Raw genomic sequence first — 20,665 nt, forward strand, 5'->3', positions numbered from 1 at the left:
TATCTTACCGATAAATGTATATCGATATAGGCCTAATGTACACAACGTACATACTGAGATAATGACTAACTCTTAACAAATTTAAAAAAAAGTGCGTGCGTACAAAGTACACATGTCACAAGTGAAACTTCTTTACACATTAGTTATTTATGAGGTAAAAGCCCCAATAGATGATCATGTACAAGTATATGATCACTCTATGTATTCACACTGTTTACCAACTAAACGTGCTGATGATGATTTAAATATAATGCGTTTCTTGCAAAAGACGTTATGCGACAGATTTGCCATCTAAAGTTCTAATATGTAACTACTAAATGAATTCATCAACCAATAGCGTGTATTTTTACTCGATCTAACTTTTCCACTCTCTCTCAATCGGTCTCAATCGCTCTCTCCCTTTTCTTCGACAAAAACAAAAAATCTGTAAAAAAATTACCCTCAAGCTAAAGAAGTTCCACTTCAATAAACATAAATATTTTGATATATTGTTGGTAGAGTAGTTTGTTTTTCAAATATTTACTTGAAATGAGAATTATAAATCTGCGAAGTAAATCCATCTTTACAAAGTATAAAAACTTTGGGATCGAAAAAGAGTATTGCAAAATGTCTTCCTAGAAATATAGTGTACATATAATGATAAACGAGCAAACAAAAAACATAACAAATAATGTCTTTTGGACTTATACAATAAAAGCTAAAACTAATTCAGACAACTTTACGTTAACACATAAATATCATCACAAAAGACACAAGTTTGGATAAAAGTTTTATAAAATTATTTTACTTGACACTATTTAAAATCGTTTATAATACCGCAACTATTATTAATACTGCTAATTGATTAATATAACTTTTAGCACCTTATTAACCTTTTCATTTGAATAAAGTCAATACTTATTACCTACAAATTACCTTAATCATACTAATAAATTATTCATTTATATATTACTGCCATTGTACTCTTCTTAAATACCAAAAAGCCTATAGTGCATTAATATATCATAAATAATGATTGGTTTTGATCTTATATTAAAAATGCAACTATTTTATAGTCATATAAAATATTAAATGCTATAAAAAATTATCTTCAAATACATTAAGATCCCTTTCTAAAGAAGCTGACGATCGCCGTCATACTCTCGTATGTCCCCGTGGTGAAGATGAAGACGCCCAAGAGGATGATGATACAGTTTTTGGTGATAATGAAAAAGGAGAGCCGGTTTCTGTGTGCCTCGAGGACGAGTTGAATGAGAGGTGGAAACATCAACGCTAATGCTGTGCTGCTGATCGCTCCGACCAGAGAAATGAACAGTCCCAACTCTGGTATCGATTCAGCGAGTATAACTGAAAAAATTGATTTATTAATAAATAAAACAGAGTTATATTACGAATATTTCAATATAGTACAGGTCAACTTAGAACAAAAATACAATACTCACAAGTGAGCATGACAAGCAGTGCTCTATAGGCTAGTTCCTTAGCAACTAAACCGTTTGGAGTCAAGTGTTTGCGCAGGCCTGGCCAGGTAATACAAATCGGTACATAGAATTGAAGTGGGTAAGTAAGGAGCATCGCAAGCGCTATTAACCCTTGCACCACGGCACTAAGTCTGTGAGATAAAACAGAAATACAAATATAATAGTCTCGAGGAGTCATGCAGTAAAATGTAAATATATTTTGTACGTGATTGAAGAAATAAATGTTTGGTGACTGCGCCAAAAGCGTTACCTACTCAAACAAAGGTTTCAAGGAAACGATGGAAATGGTTTTTGTACGAGCAACGTTTATTTTACAATTTTAATGTCTCAAAGTTTGGTCTCATCTGAGAACTTTCTGTCTTAGATAACAAATCACAGATAATATATATCAAAGAAAAAGCGTCCTGTAAATAAACTTACACTTTTCCCTGTGGTAAATTGAGCGTTAAGCTACCGGCTACATCCTCTCCCCACTTTAAGTATCCCAAAAATCCCATCGAGATGAACACACATCCCACGACACCCATCCCAACATTAAGAACACCTAAAGGCTTCTGGAACTGTTCCGGATTTCGCATTTCATTTTTCAAGGGTAAAACCTGAAATTGATGACATTATGTGTCACAAGTACCAATAGTCTGGTGTGACATTTCTCAATTTGTGATCAAATAAAAACTTAGCAATATATGTGTAACGACAACTTTGCTCTTGAGATTATATGAGTGTTGTAATGTCTGATTACTTTTACAACAAATAACATATATTAATAGAAATAAATACTAATGTAATAAATGTTTTTTAATTTTTGTATTATATCCCCACTGTCATCTCTTCGTTTATCTTAACAAACTATTGCGACTTACCAAGCCAATACCCTCAAAGGCATAGATTGCAGTACCAAAATATAAGGGTAATTGTTGCCAGTCTGCCAGATAAGTCCTGGACTCCACAGATGGAAGGTTCTGCGCCGCTTCATACAACACCACCCCCACCCCCACTGCCATCAACATATTAGCAATCGTCGAGAATGGCGTCAGGTATTTGAGATTTCTCACCATACATGAAAGGAGTATAGGAAATATGACAAATATCATGTGAACCGATAGACTTAATTCCAGTCCATACTGGTCGCAAATCTGGAAGCGATAAATCTATTTAGCTGCATATGTATTTTTTTTGTATTGTAGATATTTTTCTTTTACTACAATACAACATTTGAAACTTGCTTACACAATTCAGAAAAAAAAGTGTGTGTACTTATGTACACGCGTAAGAAGTTTTACTTCTTTGGCGTATGGAAAATAAATAACTAAAATGCAGTAGTGATTAACGATAAATATTAAATTAATCAAAAAGATTTTATTTAAATACATAAATGTAAGTAAATAGTAAATACTATCACCGTTGTATATGAAATTGATTTAAAAACACCAAAACAATATTTATTTATTCACACTGTTTAATTGTACTGTTACGAAACATGTGTTCTAAACATAAAAATACTAGAATATACAACTTAAACATAGTTATCAGTTACCTAGACCTAATCTTACGATGTCGAATTTAGGTGTTGATGCGCGCGTCGTAAAAAATCTCAACATTTTTCTTCATCGCGCCAAAATAAGTATAACTTCAATAATATAGTTTACTAACCGTTTTAATGTTATTCCCTATGAAAACTATGTAGATGCAGCAAAAACCGAGTTGAGTGATGCATAGGAATGCATTGACCATTACGCGCATAGTAGATGCGAGAGGTCGTAGTCTCACGGGTCCATATTTAAATACCAATGACACAGTATCAGCAAAACCTGGTGGCTTCGATCGTTTTGTTTCCCGATACATTTCATCTGAACAATTCAGCTGAAACACATTCATTGTTTTCTATACTAGCCTATTGTTGTTAATAAATATATATAAATTCGATTTTTACAAAAATAAGAAAATAAACTAAAGTTAAAGACATAAAATACCGAATCAAACAACTAAAATGGAAATGGGCATTTGATAAGAAGTAATGCGGGAACGTTGACCAAAGAAGTTATGGAATGGGTCCCTAGACATGAAAGGAGCAGCAAAGGTAGACAACATCGTTGATGGGAAGATGATATTGTAAAGGTGGCAGGACATGGACGAGGAAAGCAAGAGATAGATCTTTGTGGAGAACACTATGCCTATTGAAAAGCAAGACGTTCAGGAAACCGGTGTCTAATAGTAAAGAATAAGATAATAATAACATTTACTTAAACTAAATTTCGTTAATAACTAAGTAGAATTAAGATAAAATGTACCTTAAAATATTGATAATAAAGTCTATATTTATTTATTTATACTAGCTTAAGATTTAAAGTCTGAGTTCGTTTAATTGTGTCATCTGTCCAATGAGAGTGAGTAGGTTAATCTTACATCAAATAAAAGAGTATTACTCTTAAACAGAGAGCAACACTTGACTACAAGGTCGAGTATCTGTTTGATATATGTTGAGATAATATTTTTATCTGCAGTTCAAAGCCATGAAGTACCAACCAATATATGCTGTGCGTGCACGCAAATAATTCCAATGATAGCTGTCATGATAGGTGAAAAGATGATGCCGCCGTTTTTGAAGGCGTCGCCCATGGCCAGCAGACCTGATCCGATGTTACCGCGGAAAAGATGCAGCATTGTATCCAAATAACTGAAAAAAAAATACAGTTACGTTTATGTACAGAATTCGTGAACAGATTCGCCTTAGATATGATAGATAAATCAGTGGCGCTACAACCTCTTTAGGTCTTAGCCTCAGATTCCTGAATCTGCTTCACGATCATTTTTAAATCTAATAGGCAAGTAGGTGATCAGCCTCCAGTGCATGATACACGTCGTCGACTTTTTTGGGTCTAAGACATGTCGGTTTCCTCACGATGTTTTCCTTCACCGTTCGAGCAAATGTTAAATGCGCACATAGAAAGTCCATTGGTGCACAGCCGGGGATCGAACCTACGACCTCAGGTATGAGAGTCGCACGCTGAAGCCACTAGGCCAACACTGCTGCTGATTGCAAATACCAGCGGAAAAAACTGTGCAGGTGCAATAAAAATAATAGTTAACTTTTTATGCACGGAGACATAAAAAATTAAGTTTTTATTATATTAATATATTAATTTGCTAAATAATAATCGATCTAGGATATACTCTTAAGAGATTGGCCTTTGTGAATTCAACACCTATTAATTTTTTGCTGTATGTATGTACTGTTAATACTACCCAAGAGGTTTTATTATTGATTAACTTACGACGTCGGGTGTGATGCCTGGTAGTGGCCATCGCTTTCGTCTGTATCCTTCCCACTTTCGAAATCTAACTGAGTTTGTTCCCTCAAATAAATAACTTCCCGGGATCGAAACGCTCCAACACCATCTGATACATTACTGTAACAATACAAACAGGATTGAGTAACCTATCCAATAAAGCCTTTTATAAATGTGACGAATACTTAAATGAGCCTAATCCTTGAATCCTAAAGCCTTGATTTGCAAACTGGTTGTAAATGTAAATTTACAATTAATTTAATTTGTTTTTTTTTGACGTTCATAAGTGTACATGTTTACCTATATGAATAAAGATATTTTTGAGTTTTATCACACTACTAATTAGACATATCTACGATAATGCTTTACACTGCAAAGTAGTGCACCTTAAGAAACGGAACTGAAACAAGTCAAATATTACTTAATATATAGTCGAAAATATGTCACAACTGGCTGTATCGCTTAGTATTAATATATATTTGTACTTAAATGTTAGCAAAATTGATTTAATAGTTCCATGGAATTTTTTTTTCAAACTTAACCTCTTCAAAAATAAGATTTAAACATACGACTATGCAAACATACATTAAAGCATCCATTTTATATTGGATCATGTTTAAGTTATTGCTCCTTGAATAAGAACAAGAATCGTTGTAAAAAATTGAAAGGCCATGAAATGTGATTAAAAAACGAATATAAATTTACAATATATTTTCCTCTTTTTCAAAGAAGTATTGTTCTTTAAAAAAAATATTTGATAAGGTTCGTGAGTAATTGTAAACCATTAAGGTCAGTGACTATTGCAGTAATAATTACGTAACATTTAAAATATAGAATGTTGTAATGTTCGACTTGTTGTTAAAATGAGCTCAGAGGGCTTAGTTTTTATATGATTATATACCGAAAAGTATTTCAATATAGATAAAATGTTATATGCTATATTATGACACCCAAGTGACAAAACAAATTTTGTCGTTACATGGAAAGAACAAAAATCTGTATTAGAAAAAAAAGTTTATTACATAAAATTCAATTCTTGGCCTGAAATCTTTTGCGGAAATAGAAACTATGTTGTACATTTTTACCTAATTAATTAATATCTTGCAATATTGAAGCAAGCGTGATAAATCACGCTCAGGCAATCCCAATTTCTAAACAAAATAACGGTTTTCTTAGTTAGTTCGGTACGTATGATGGCGATAGTCGAGTTTATTACGGGCTAGGAGAGTAATGCGACAAAATAACGTACACATCTCCGCAGTATTAACTAATTTCGGCAACTTACCAAGTACCTTTAATTATCTAATCGTGTCGTTATTAAGTGTGTGTGTAATGCTATTTATATTGTATCATTGTTAGGTTAACCAACCGAAGAGATTTCGACGATTCCGGGGATTCATCGTTAAATCGTGGGACGTTAATAGGATCTTACATTACAATTTTTATTCACTATAACCAAAACTGATGGATACGATTTGGACGGAGAAAGAACGGTTTTATATCTTATTCTATCAAAAACACTCAAAAAGATTTAATACTAGAATTAATTTGGTTGACCAAAAAGTTAGCTGATGACGGCGTCTACAATTTAATGAGTTTGCACAATCTGAGTTATGCTATAATATTTCGTTATACATTTACATTTCATCATTTTACAATTAAAATTATCATAATTAAGACTTATACTGTTACACATAATAATACTAAAATGCATTGAATATTTCGCAATATTTTAAAGACACCAGCGATCGAACCATTTATTAAACTTTTAATTACCCAAAGCAACGCATGGCAACAATTACTTTGCAAATTAGGCATAACTGAACACGTGTATAAAACAACGCCATGCGATCATTGTTACATTATATTTCCCTTCAAAATGTAACATTACCTTAAAACAAAAGACTGCTAATAACAAATTTATATTCTACTGCTTAGTACAAAAAAAATCTGTCAATCGCCTTTAAGATGCGCTCCAATCTTCTGTATAAGAATAAAAAATGCATCATTTATCATAGGCAATTTATATGAACCACAAATCGCAAAACCCTTTAACACTTAATATAAATATAACTAATGTTTAAATAGCACTTTACACAAATTAAACAGTCTTGTTTGTTTCACTAAAACAAATGGTTTATGAATCTATTGATTTGTTTGTATGTCTTCCTGGGTCTTGAAAAGTAGCTGGAGACAACGTTTCCCAACCCAGCAGCCGCTGATGAGACTATATTTTGAAAAGGTCTATTTTGAACTTGAAAGCCTGGATTGAACTGCTGGTATTGCTGATTGCCATAATTCTGGGGAATGTATCCTGGTGCGTATCCCCCTTGAAAGTTTCCATCGTGTCCACCATGACCATGACCTCCGTGACCATGGCCTCCATGACTTTGACCTCCGTGACCATGGCCCCCGTGACCATGGCCTCCGTGACCATGGCCCCCGTGCCCATGGCCTCCGTGTTCTTGGTTACCATACTGGGGATATGGCGCAATAGGTGCGGGAAATCCTCCGCAACCAAAGAAATAATTGGTGACCGGAGCTGATATATACGTGCTAGTGTAATCTTGGGAGCCAAACTTTTCCCCCAGAGTCCGTCCGAAACATGGATTATTCTGATGCTTTTTCTTCTTTCTGTGTTTTCTTCCAATATCGTCATAGTCATCCAGTCCTATATCTTTAGAATCCGGGCTGTCATCCGAGAACACCATGACACAGCATTGGAGCAGAAGAAATATAATCGTCGATTTCTAAAAATATAAAAAATAAGTCAAATCCCAAACGTGAGATACGTTACATACAGACAAACATACAATAAAACGTTTATTTTGAATGATGAAGCACGAACATTACACATTTAAATAAGAAGTGCAAATATTTGTGAGAATTCCGACGAAAATACGTGTTCTATTGTCGTTTTATTCACTGTTGAGGAACAGTTGTCATATTTTGAAGAACGCCGTGATTACTGAATTTTCAATTCTTACACGAATTTATTACGTCGTAATGAAACGTAAAAAGATAGACTCACCATTTTGCCGGCTGCCGCTAGATGTGGTCACAAAGACACTGGTGTATCATATTGGGGGGTTTGGGCCATAAGTGAAAGTTTTGATCCTACGCAGAAGTAACGCAACACAATATTACAATATGGGGAATTTTATTAAGCAACGTAACCTCAAGGCCGAGACGTTGGTTCGTTGAAATAATAAACTTACGTTTTATTTAACGGCTTTAAATTCTGATTCTATTTACTCTATTGTACACAATATCGCCCATGTGTATCGGGCCGTAAATACATATCAATAGAACCTTCCAAATATTAAGTTAAATGCAATTACTTCATTGAATTATTTATATCTATTTGTTTTTTATGTTATAGGAGGCAAACGGGCATTACCTGATAGTAAGTGAAAGACATTACCAGAAGGCTCGCAAGTGCGTTGCCGGCATACTTAAGCTCGTGTAAGGACGATCTCTGCAATTTATATTCTTCCCGGACTTTCCTAATGATCAGTTTAATCCGAACTAGTTATTTTATCCTGTACATTTAACATTTACAATGGGCTTAACATTATTATTTGTAAGCTCTTAATTCTTCATGGATTAATTAAAACATCAATCGTTATGAAGTCTTTTAATCTATTGTTGCGGAACCTTAGCGTCAAATATAAATACATAATTAAATGTGTTTCGCGCCATTCGATGTATTCGTCTTTGAGGAAATCCCCGAATTTCACGTGCATTGTAAGTAAATTACATTTTGCAATTAAATACATAGCACCGAAACGAGTATGTCAGCCTAATTTGTGTTAAACAGCGTGTTTGTATGTCAATGAACTCTTTCAAAGTTCGCGAGTCCGTTTTCACAAAATCTTTCAGTTCGCTTAGATTGTGAAAATAAACAAAGTATTTCCGAACAAGCTTGGACTCATTTTAAAAGGCCAGCAACGCACTCGCGAGCCCTTTGTCTTTAAAGAGAGTCCAAGGGTATCACGGTATCACTTAACATCAGATGAGCCTCCTTCTCGCTTCTCGATGCATAATCAGCAGTCCTTTCATGAGTTTGACAAATATTGGATGAAACTTATGCCCATGTGCCTGTATTTGAACGCAGTGTCAAATGTAAAGACCTGTAGGGTTACTAGGATAGTTTTCTGGATACTCACTCAACTCTATGAATGCAGAGAATCACACTTCGCTTCTTTTCTTTTGTAAACGCCTGATTTGCTACATTTACTTCATTTATTTATTGAGTTTACGACATCGTACATAATTCTAAGTCTACTGAATATTTTACAAAATACTTACATCTAAAATGTATGACAAGAATAGTAAACATAAGTTTTATACAAAAAATAAAATAAAAATTCAATTAAAACAAATATAAGAAAAGATAAGCACACAATAAAATTACCAGAAATTGTTGGTACTTAAAGCAGAAAAAAAAATCATCAGCAAAACAGCAAATTAGGTTCGAGGCAAAGGCACCTAACAATGCTTTCTCTAAAACCGATCACCCCACTACCGAATATATCCAACTCCGGATAAGCTGAGTTTAATATGTTAATATCGCAAAGAATTCGAACGATTTAATTTTAAATTCAAGGCTATATAATAATATAAATAGATGACAATGTATAATTCTGTTACTTTTTATTTTTATATTGTTTTTTTAATTATCTATTGTAAATACTACTTTTACTCAACAGAACCTGTTTCAAATCAACGACTTTAATGCAATTAAAATTAATTTTTACAAGTAACATTATATTACAACTTATAATTATTCTAATTAATATCAGTAACTTGAAACATCGCCTCTCCCATATTATTTTAAACGTTTGTTTGTTTGATCTAAATCACAAAACGGCAAATATATTTTTAATTATGTCTGTTAAAAATTAATTATATCTTACAAAACATACATGAACCTTAACTAGGGATTTATAAGTATTAGCAGTGTTCAGAGTGATTATAATTACTCGATAATCCGAACCCTCGTTATTTTAAAATAATTTTATTTGAAATTGTAAAACGGTCAATCAACAAGAAAAACAGCTTTTAATATATAACAGACGTAATAGGGTTGTCAAAGATTTTAAAATAATGAGATATATAAGAATACTAGCTGACCCGGCAAACGTTGTTATGCCATGTTTTTGTGCGGATTTTGAGCTGATTGTAGAGGGGTGAAAATTTAGGGTTGCATGTATTTTTGTGTAGTGTATCGTAAAAAAATATCAACGAAAAATTTTGTCTAAAAAATAAATAAAAAAATTAAGGGTGGTCCACCCTTAACATTTAGGGGGATGAAAAATAGATGTTGTTCAATTCTCAGACCTGCCCAATACGTACACAAAATTTCATGAGAATCGGTCGAGCCGTTTCGGAGGAGTTCGGTTACTAACACCGTGACACAAGAATTTTATATATAAGAATAAGCATACAATACGTACCATTCCCGGAGTGTTGGTGTGCTGCCACTGATGTGGCTTACCCCCACTTGCTCCTTTTTCATCTGTTAACAGAAGTCCAAAAATTAGCAGCTTTATACTTCTGCGCTGTCAGATTCTAGTATTTACTGTCTATATGCCGTTTAATCAGTTTTGCAAACAAGGATATCTACCTGACAATTATTATTTGAAGTAATTGTTGTATAGTGTAGTGTTGGCATAGTGGCTTCAGCGTGCGACTCTCATACCTGAGGTCGTAGGTTCGATAACCGGCTGTGCACCAATGGAGCGTGCGCAATTTCTATGTGCGCATTTAACATTTGCTCGAACGGTGAAGGAAAACATCGTGAGGAAACCGACATATTATCTTAGACCCAAAAAGTCGACGACTTGTGTCAGCCACTTATGATTATTAAATTTAAAAATGATCATGAAACAGATTCAGAAATCTGAGGCCAAGACCTAAAGAGGTTGTAGTGCCACTGATTATTATTATTATTAATTGTTAAATAATTGAATTACTAAAATACAGGCCAATACGAATGTCAATACGTAGTAGAATATTTCGCAAAAAAAACTGATGTTTTGCTTACAGTAGAAGAGGATCTCATAGGAGAAGATAAAGTATAGTCTCTTCAACTCACTGTTGATCAACATATTGGACTAAGAAAATGATAAATATTAATACTAATTATCAAGAGCTTGATACATACATCATAGTTATTCAGTACTTGTATAATCTCTCTCCCGCTATAATCTCTAAAGAATTTTTCAGAACAGAAAATACAATATGACTGTAGCTACCTGTTTGTTTAGGAATATAGGATTTAAGTTTATCTGTGACAGAGATACTAGACTGCGCGGAAAATGTTTAAATATTTTTATTAAATTGCAGATAACGATTTAATTAGAAGCTCGGGGACGTGATGTGCATGTTCGTAGACGCAAAATCGAATACATTAACTTAGCGAATCTTCTCGGGTGTATGGCAGTGTTGAGTGGGCATTTCCTTTATTTAAGCAAATTATTGCGTACTCGACGTAACTCGAATAGGGGGCGGCTCTCCTTTACACACGAATATACATTGTACACGTGGGAAAGTATTACGTGTTTATTTCTAAGTGGTAACTGACAAATAGGTGAATGACATTAAAATCTAAATGACATTAAAATGTCATTCGCATTTTAAAATATGAATCGGGTGAAAAATATTATATGCACCGTGATACCGGTAGAAAATATTACTTTGTTTTATTATATATTATGTTTTGTTAAATGTTTCAGTCAATATTGAACTGTATAAAATCTGGAACTAGATAAAATGCTGAACAAGTAAATGTAGAAGTTTTAACTTATGCACAAAATATAAGTAATTCTCAATTAAAATTCCTAGGAAATGAGAAAAACTGTTTTACGATTCAGTGAGCTCGCAGATTAATCAATTTCATCTGAATAGGCTTCGACAACCAATCTAGTAAATTATATTTTAAAAAATTGACATAAACAAATTATACATGTATTTTGTTTGTTACATTTTTCAAGATGTAGCCAGAAGGCTCGCAAGCGCGCTGCCGGCCTTTTAAGAATCGGTACGCTCTTTTCTTGAAGGACCCTAAGAAACATATGTAAATTACGAATAAAACAAAACAAAATGTTTTAAAACATTGCCCATTTAATACGATTTATTTGAGTTGCATTTTTATATTTAGCTTAGAAATTTGCATTACAAAACGCTAGTGTGAATAAGTATTATACAGATAATTGTAATCTTTATGGTACTAGCATTATCAAGACAGATAATTTTCACAAAATCTAATTTTCTATGTTAATATTTATCATCCGGTAATCAATGCAGTTTGTCTGACTTATGAGCCATTGTTAAGTATGATGCATCACTGTTTATATGTGCTAAAAAGAATAACTTTAAATTGTTTTGTATATGAATTTGTATTAAATATTTGGAAGCCGCTATCCGAAACTTGATTTTCAATTAGCAATTAGAATCACATCCAATTATATTTTAACCTAATTAAAAAACATATAATATCTAATTCCATTGTTCGGGGCGGTTACAAAATTTAACAAAACAGTCATTAAAGAATTCCTAAGGTATTTATTTCAAATTAGGTATTATTTTATTAATTAATTGAATCATGAAAATGTATTTTGGCTAGTTAATGGAATATGTAATTATAACTAAGTAGGAAAAAAAATAAGAAAATGTTTACTTCCTAAGTTTGTACAAGTAAGCTTAAAAGTTTATTTGAGATCCTTATATCATCTAAAAATTTCATTAATATTATTTTTTAAAAATTTATCACGGTATTCTTATTAAAAAAATCGTATTATATTTGTTCTTATATATATGATAGTAGTAATAAGAACATTAATAAGTAAAAAGAACATTTTCTTTAGATCGATATTATCGATCGATATATTTAGATAAGATAAATCATTTGCTGAATTGAGTACGCTAATGTAATTTGCTTAATCGCAAATCTCAGTAATTGTTTTATCTAGATCAGTGATTTGCTTACTTCAGTAATGGCACGTCTTTTACGAATCATATCTTGGCAGAAGACACGTATCGACTATCTGTTATTTGTGATTTGTGCTATTTACAAGATAAAGCATGACCTTAGGCGGTATTCTCTTCATGATCTGGAACGTCTAGTTCCAAACATGCACTGTCTGCAGACTTGGTGTTATATTGGTAACGATTATCGTCCTCTTAAGCGTATATGAAAAGTTTTTACATTCATTGACTAAAAATAAATTTAATATTATGTGAAAGAAGATAAAAACCTATCAAAACTGGAAAAAAATTATAACAAATAAAACAGTTCTTCGTCACCATTTTCGTAAATTTAGTTAATTTAATTACAATTGTTCAGTATAATTTTTAGTAGTTTAAATATACATATAATTATAATTACTCTATCAGTCAACGCAGAATTTATATTCCCAAATATTTATATATATATATATATATATATATATATTTATTTATTTAATAAATATATTTCTGTCAATTACGAGTTTTATTGTATCGCTCTGAAGTGGTTTGTGGAATTCTACTTTGAACTAATCGTCTTGAGATATTTATCTAAAGTTTAACCTATTTTTTACAATTTATAGTCAATGCCTTGATAACAGAAGCGTTGTACGATATACGTAACAAGTTTTTCTAATTAAAAAAAAATACTGATTTAATAATTCGATCCAATGCATATTTTTAACGATTGATTCAACGCAGGGGATTTTCTCTGTGTGGTAAAATTCTTGTAACAGAAGCCAAGTATTAGAGGAAATTCGTCTCAATAAACGTAGAATGTTAGACTAGATTAGTTATAGCGACGGCAACCGGCACAAACGTGACTTTACGCGCTCTGACCTTGGCGCCCCAATAAACACACGTGACACTCAGTAGTTATAATTTGCAGGTAAATCCTTAATTGAGATTCTGACAGCACGGTCAATGATTCAAAATAGGAACTTCCTGCCGTCAATGAATAGGAAATAAAAAGGAAGAGGGTAGGTAAATTATAAGGAAAAAGGCACGACGCGATCAGACTCATTGACACTATTGAGACCTTTGTCATCAAATCTAGATACACTGAGTCCATAGGCTGATATCGTACTATATATTTATTATTCAAAAAAATATAAACGAATAACGAATACGAAGATACTGGCAGGGGAACGCTGCGCACGATATTTTTTAATAGGTAAATTTTAAGGTTAGTTATTAGTTATATTTTATATTATGTTATTTGTTTTATCTTTAATTATATATTATATTCATTGCTAGTGTGTCCTTTAAACAAGACAATAGGTGCGTTAGAAGTTTAATCGCTTTTGTAATGGCTAACAAAATATATTTTTCTTCACGTTAATCGAATGATTGTACCACAAAAAAGTTGTACTGATTTAACGTAGAATTTATTAGCAACAATAAACGAAAACCCTCTAAATAATACAATACGTAATTAGATATAGGCAATACATAGATAATACATGTCTCATTTCAGTTCTTAGGATATCCGAATTTTGTAGAAATGTTAAATATCAATTTTATTCTAGATCTGTCAAACATGTGAAGGCTTTCGACTTTCGTTGTGTATATTTTAAAGCATAAGTTAAAAGACAGGTAGTCATCTAATATACACGATAACCTCCAATTAACGTACGTCGATTTAACAACGACTTCCCTAAAGTGTTGAAATGGATTGACCTAGGATGGTGTAGTGTCTTCCACACAATCATACAGTCTACATAGCATTACGCCCACTCTCAATAAGGACATCAATTGAGGAATAAAGTACTTTATAAGTTGCTAAAATTAGTAAAAATTGCGTAGCTGTGTACGTTCTTTTGTCACATTATTATCCTAGCCCGCAATAAACTTGACTCTCTCATGACTCGACATCATGCATATGAACTTTCAAAGTAAATCGTTCTTTAGTTTACAAATTGGGATTGCTTGCACGTATAGACTGTAATGGGTAGTAGGAGAAATAAGTAGGTGTCATAGATTATCTATACGTTATCATATTGATAAATAACAAACTATACATTACATTGAAAAAGATTATTTTTATGTACATAATTACTAGTCTAAAATAAACATTTTCTTTTACCAATTTTTCTTCTCTCCCATTAACGAAATCTCTCTATAATCTCATAAAATGCACAGTTAATTGAAATTCTTTTATTGGACATCCCTTTTATTTATTACTTTATTTACTTCAGTTAAATCACTAAATGAATGGAAATTTTATAGCTTTAATTTGCTATTTATTTTATATATTTACCTGTTTATGATACATATACACAGAACAGGTATGTGATTTCAATTATAAACTACACGGGCTAATCTTACAACTAAGTTTTGTAATACTAAGTTTACTAACTGAGTTTTCTGATAATTTTAAGGAGACATTAAGCTACGCCAGTATCTTTACCCTTATTTCCAGTCAGGTAAAACATAATATACAATGTGGATTAAATGTTTGGTCAAACAATAATAGGACTATTAGTATTTTATTGCAAAATAGAAACATTCCTATAGAAATCAACAGGTTTCATGGTATAAGTATAATATATAACATTCCTTATATTACGCATACGTTTAGTATATATATGATAGAAGTTTGCCTTCAAACAATAAGCCTTTACTTTGATGCAGTAACAAGTAACAATCGTTAAGTTTTACAAAAATATAACTAGTAAAAACGGTGAACTGAAATTTAAAATTGTATTTAGGAATCAGGAAGTACTTGAATGTTCATATATGTATTATAATAATAATAGTAAAAAAGTAATTTATTAATTATTAGATTAAATATATTATTAATTGAAGCCGATATGTGATTTTTTTATAGAACAGGGGGCAAACGGGCATTAGGCTCACCGGTTAAGTGATACCGCCGCCCATGGACACTCTCAATGCCAGAGGGCTCGCGTTTGCCTTGATGGTGAGATCTAAGAAGGGACTTGTCGTACAAACAGGGACCAAATTCTAAGACGTAATAGAAAAGGGACATAGTATCCATAGCAGATGAGCAAGCATGGTGAATATCATGAAAATGAATGAAACGAGAGGGTTTTATCAGGGCTGTAGCATGTGGAGATCCGCCTCTGCATTTTATGCACTAAAATGCAGCGCTTATACTCTTTAATCTATGGTCAGATAAGTGCTGATGTGGGTGTGACACATAAACGCATCAAAGTAAATTTTGGGTATCTACTGGGCAGACAACATTTCTACTGTGCAACTAAACAACATCAATTCCTGCTACTAAACCCCGAATATTTCCCCGTCAAGTGAGCAAGTGGAACTGGATAAATAGCCAACCCAAACCCATCCAACATGATGTAGGAGCAGCGTCTATATCCAAGTCCAAAAGTTAATTTCCTCACTCTAGGTCTTTGCGGAAAAACTGATCCAAATAGTTATTAAATAGTATACCTATGTATATAATATATTGTATATAAAGGAAGGTTGGAAACTGAATAAATATAACATTCAATCGTTAACGTAAGTCTGTATATTTTCCTAACATTTTCTCATTTCCGATTAGGAAGGTTTAAATTTAAATACAAATTGGCCCAACCGGAAACTGAGTATGGTCAACTAGATAAAATGTGATCCTTGAGGAATTGAAAAAAACATAATAATATTTATTTAATTCATAAAATAATATATATTCTTGTAAGGTTAATTGTAAACTATTGATGATTTTTCCCGTACCTATATCGTATCTATACAATCTACGTACTAAAATGTAACAAGGATGAGAACTTTGCTTCTTGTAATTTTTCGCGTTTGAGTAAAAACATTTATATTAATTTTGCCCTCATAATTAGCAAGCTGATGTATAATAATCTAATTACGCTTACACACAAATAACATTTTTGTTTATTTAAATTTCAATTGCATTGCATATATTCACAACATTATTAAAAGAAACATCGTACTGTTAATATTGATGATAAGAATTTTTCTTTTTTCACACATAGACAACAATAGCCAACATTTGATTTTGACGTGACGCTCAGAGACATTGATTCTAAAATAAACAATTTTGAGTTAAAGTAAAGAAATTGATTCCTTATATGTTTCTTTGTATGGAAACATACCTACAATCTACATATATTAAATGCTAGAAGCATTTTACATTTTCTGACACTTCTCAAATCTAGGGCTTAGAACGAAAGAGAAGAACTGTGAAACCATGTTCCACATGAAAATTTAAAAAATAAATAAAAAACAAAGATTTGTCCTCTATCAGCAGGAGCATGTTGAATCGTTAATAGTCCAATCTCCAAACCGTATAGACAAAGAGAGTATGATTTGACTTTGACTTTGACAATCTAAGTTTTCTGTCTGCCAAGTTTTTGGGTTATTAAACTAAGGTTCACAATGTCTCTTCGATTCTCATTTCGGAGTTCATAAGCTCGAACCCGACTGCACAAATATTAACTAATTATGTGTGCATTTATCATTCGCACAAGAGATGAAGAAAAACATCATCGAGTAAATCAAACCAAAAAAATTGTCAACGGCACAGATTATTATTGATCACCTACATGCCTGTTAGGAAAGTTATATAATCACGAAATAGATACAGAAAACTGTGGCCTGAAGACGCATGTGGAAGTTTGTTAAGTAATGAAATAGTAACAAAAGAATAATTTTACGGGACATAAACGAGCAAACTAGCACCAACATTCTTCTGAATTCAAAGTTAACTGGTAATTCAATAATCAATTTTGCACCTACAGTTATTTACCGTAAAATAAATAAGTCTATTGCTTATTTAGCAGGTACACATTTATATTTCCAAGTTTCACATATATGTAATAAAATAAATAAACATTTAGACATATTTAATAATACATTCATATCTGTAGGAAGAAAAATTAAGACATATAGAAGGTCGTTGTGATACAATCGTACATATGTTGTTTTAAACCAACACGACAACAACGCAGAGAACCATTAAGATTATTTTTCCAGCAATTACTAGAACCAGCTTGCGTGGAAATTTTATATACGTTTGCCTTCTACCTTTGAAAATGTAGTTATAGTTAGGGCCAAATAGGCGAGCAATAATTGTACGTGTGTAACTTGTATAACGTGTCACAAAAGAACACGTGTATAACGTGTCATTTTGTCAAACAAAAAAGATGTCACGCACAAGTTCGACACTTAATGTTGCACGTTTTTCATTTTAATTATTTTTAAGAACAATGCATTCCTTTTGTGTTAATGACTAGCTGAGTTTCGCGGTTTCACCGAACCAATTCGGCTTAGGGTCCTTCAAGAAAAGAGCGTATCAATCAAGTCCATGAGCGGCGGTATCACTTAACTGTTCTATAAAATAATAAAGTGATCACAAGTTACGTCGTGGCCCGTAAATTATTTCGACAACTTATATCGAAGGGTCAATTCTTATTTCAGCTATATGTGACTATTTAATAACGCCAAAATAAAACTATTCATTTTAATAAACTGCCAATAACTGCGTAGCTAATCCTTTCAAGAATTGATACGCTCTCTTCTTGAAGGACCCTTAGTAGAATTAATAATAGAGTTCCACATAGCGGTGGTGCGCGGGAAAAACTGCCTCAGAAAACCCTCAGTTGTGGAACGCCGGACGTCGAGGTGATACGGATTGTAAATTGTATTCTGCCTTGACGTCCGATAATAATATTCTGGTACAGGTATTACAACTCCTCTGAACACTTTCCACGGTAAATGCGGTTGAAGATGCAGGGAGACAAATGAACAAAACAAACGAAAGACTTACTAATTGATATTATTTGAACCGATATACACCTTAAATAACTATCCATGTATAATAACACTCAATAGAATTACTAATGCAGGGGTTTTGTAATGACATTGTCATTTATTCCTTTTCTATGTGGCAGTTTTGAATGTTTGAAGCTTACTAGCGACAACATCTTAAATATATATTTGAACATCATTTACACTTATGTCTGACAAAACTGTCAGTCTCATAGAAATATTTGCTATGATTAATATGTGCGATACACGAGACATGGTAAACCTTAAGGCGAAAGAAAGGCGAAGTCAGAAGAAGGTATTCTTTCAAAACGATATTACTATTAATGTAATGTATAAAACAACGATTCGATTTTTATATTTAGTTGCGGAGCAATAAAATCATTTAAAATTTGCCACAGTCATAATATTGCCGGAGCGAGTAAAAATATGTTTTTGTTTTAAAAATTGATTACGAATTGGAAAATTAAACAGTTTTCAAAATATTAAAGTAGTGATTTGATATTGTAAAAACAATAAGTAGTTTTGATTATTTTATTAAAAAAAAAAAAACAAAAATTAAAATATAGAAATAAATTCGCATAGCTAATGAAATAAAATTAATACTTACATTTTACTCCGAGCGAGAGAGACTCTGACAATAGTTAACTGGCGCAACGTCTGCCGTGTACCGATTGATACTGAGCTAACTTGTTACAATACCAATAAGCAGTTGATATATTTTCGCGCTGCATACGAAACACCAAACTCAGGCTCCGATATAATTGTGTCCTTGATATTGCTCTATACATGTTGTATTGCAGTTCGGCGAACGACCGATGATTATTTCAATAGAAAACGTGTAAAATATTATTTTTTATCATCAAACATTTTTCTTTCTTTTTTTTGTGTAAATATATAACTGGTGTCAAAGCTATTGGATGATCAATTGATGTTAAGTGACACTCACATTGCGGGAAAGCTCGCTAGTGCGTTGCCGGTCTTTAAAGAATAGGTACACTCTTTTCTTGAAGGATACCTAAGATAGGATATTGGGCAGCTGGTGGCACGTCAGTAGTGGAACGGTTGACGTAGAGGTGATACGGATTGTATTTTGTCTTTTATATTAAATTAACGTACGTAAATTTTTTGTAGGAATCTCCGAAATTCATTTAGTTTACAAGCATAAATGCTATTGACGTAATCACCAAATAAGAATCACCCCCCTCCCCCTATACCCCCCACGAGAATGTAAGTGCGTGCTCCTATTTCACCATGCCTCCTCCTGATAGAGGACAAATCTTTGTTTTTAATTTATTTTATTATTCTTGATTACTCAAGATGTCATATGGAACATGGTGTAATGGTAATGGTTGCAGCTCCTTACAAACGTTGTGTGAAAGAAAAAACTTGGCGATTAAAAAGAGTGGCGGAGAGTTTATTGCCAGTTTTTCCCTTCCGTTCTACAACCTTGATTTGAGAACTGGCAGTAAATGTAAATTCACAAATAATTTAATTTTTTTGACGTTCATATATGAATAAAGATATTTTTGTTTTGTTTTGTTTAGTTTATAGTGCTTTCATAATAATTGAACGGTTCAGTTCAGTTTTTTCATGAATTTATTATTTATTTAATAATTTAATAATATATTAAAATTATAGTGGGCTTAGCTTAAGCGTGCACTTGACGATGCATGACTTGCTCAGTACACAACAGACACTCATCTTGAAAAATATAATGACGAAACAGTAATTTAAGATAAAGAAAAATTGACTAACAATTTGTGCAAAGCTATTTCCAGCCACCACCAACACCCAGATAGATTTAATAAAGTCAAACACAAAACCTGATGTGACATGTCTCAAATTTTCAAGTGAATTTCATTTACGTTGGATAATATAAAACAACTAGCTGACCTGGCAAACGTCGTTTTGCCATGTATATCATTTATAATAAAAATGTGAGCCGTCACGGGACGCCTGACAGATGTGAAACATCGACATTATTTTGGAAAAGTAATAAGCAGAAAAGAACAGATTGTGATAGGAACTAAATAATGATAAAATAAAATATTACGATTTTTTTCCAGATAACGATGACTATTTATTGAATAAAAATTTATTTTCATTAAATATTTTTAATGT

The 20,665-nt window shown here is 32.5% G+C and overlaps 2 protein-coding genes across 2 annotated transcripts; both read right to left on the reverse strand.

Annotated features, from left to right (window-relative positions):
- Positions 1 to 316: 316 nt before the first annotated feature.
- LOC111003383 (proton-coupled amino acid transporter-like protein CG1139) lies at positions 317 to 19,276 on the reverse strand. The gene is made up of 9 exons (XM_022273841.2): positions 19,152 to 19,276; positions 10,231 to 10,292; positions 4,757 to 4,891; positions 4,008 to 4,158; positions 3,135 to 3,344; positions 2,345 to 2,617; positions 1,902 to 2,080; positions 1,443 to 1,612; positions 317 to 1,347 (listed from the first exon to the last, which is right to left on the reverse strand). Exons 2-9 carry the CDS (start codon positions 10,290 to 10,292, stop codon positions 1,100 to 1,102), a joined length of 1,428 nt encoding a protein of 475 aa, XP_022129533.2. The 5' UTR covers positions 19,152 to 19,276; the 3' UTR covers positions 317 to 1,099.
- On the reverse strand, positions 5,771 to 7,949 carry LOC111003384 (histidine-rich glycoprotein-like). Its single transcript, XM_022273842.2, has 2 exons — positions 7,803 to 7,949; positions 5,771 to 7,521 (listed from the first exon to the last, which is right to left on the reverse strand). Exons 1-2 carry the CDS (start codon positions 7,803 to 7,805, stop codon positions 6,895 to 6,897), a joined length of 630 nt encoding a protein of 209 aa, XP_022129534.2. The 5' UTR covers positions 7,806 to 7,949; the 3' UTR covers positions 5,771 to 6,894.
- Positions 19,277 to 20,665: the final 1,389 nt, after the last annotated feature.

The sequence above is a fragment of the Pieris rapae genome, chromosome Z (genome assembly GCF_905147795.1).
Source record: "Pieris rapae chromosome Z, ilPieRapa1.1, whole genome shotgun sequence".
In the NCBI taxonomy this organism is placed as follows: Eukaryota; Metazoa; Arthropoda; class Insecta; order Lepidoptera; family Pieridae; genus Pieris; species Pieris rapae.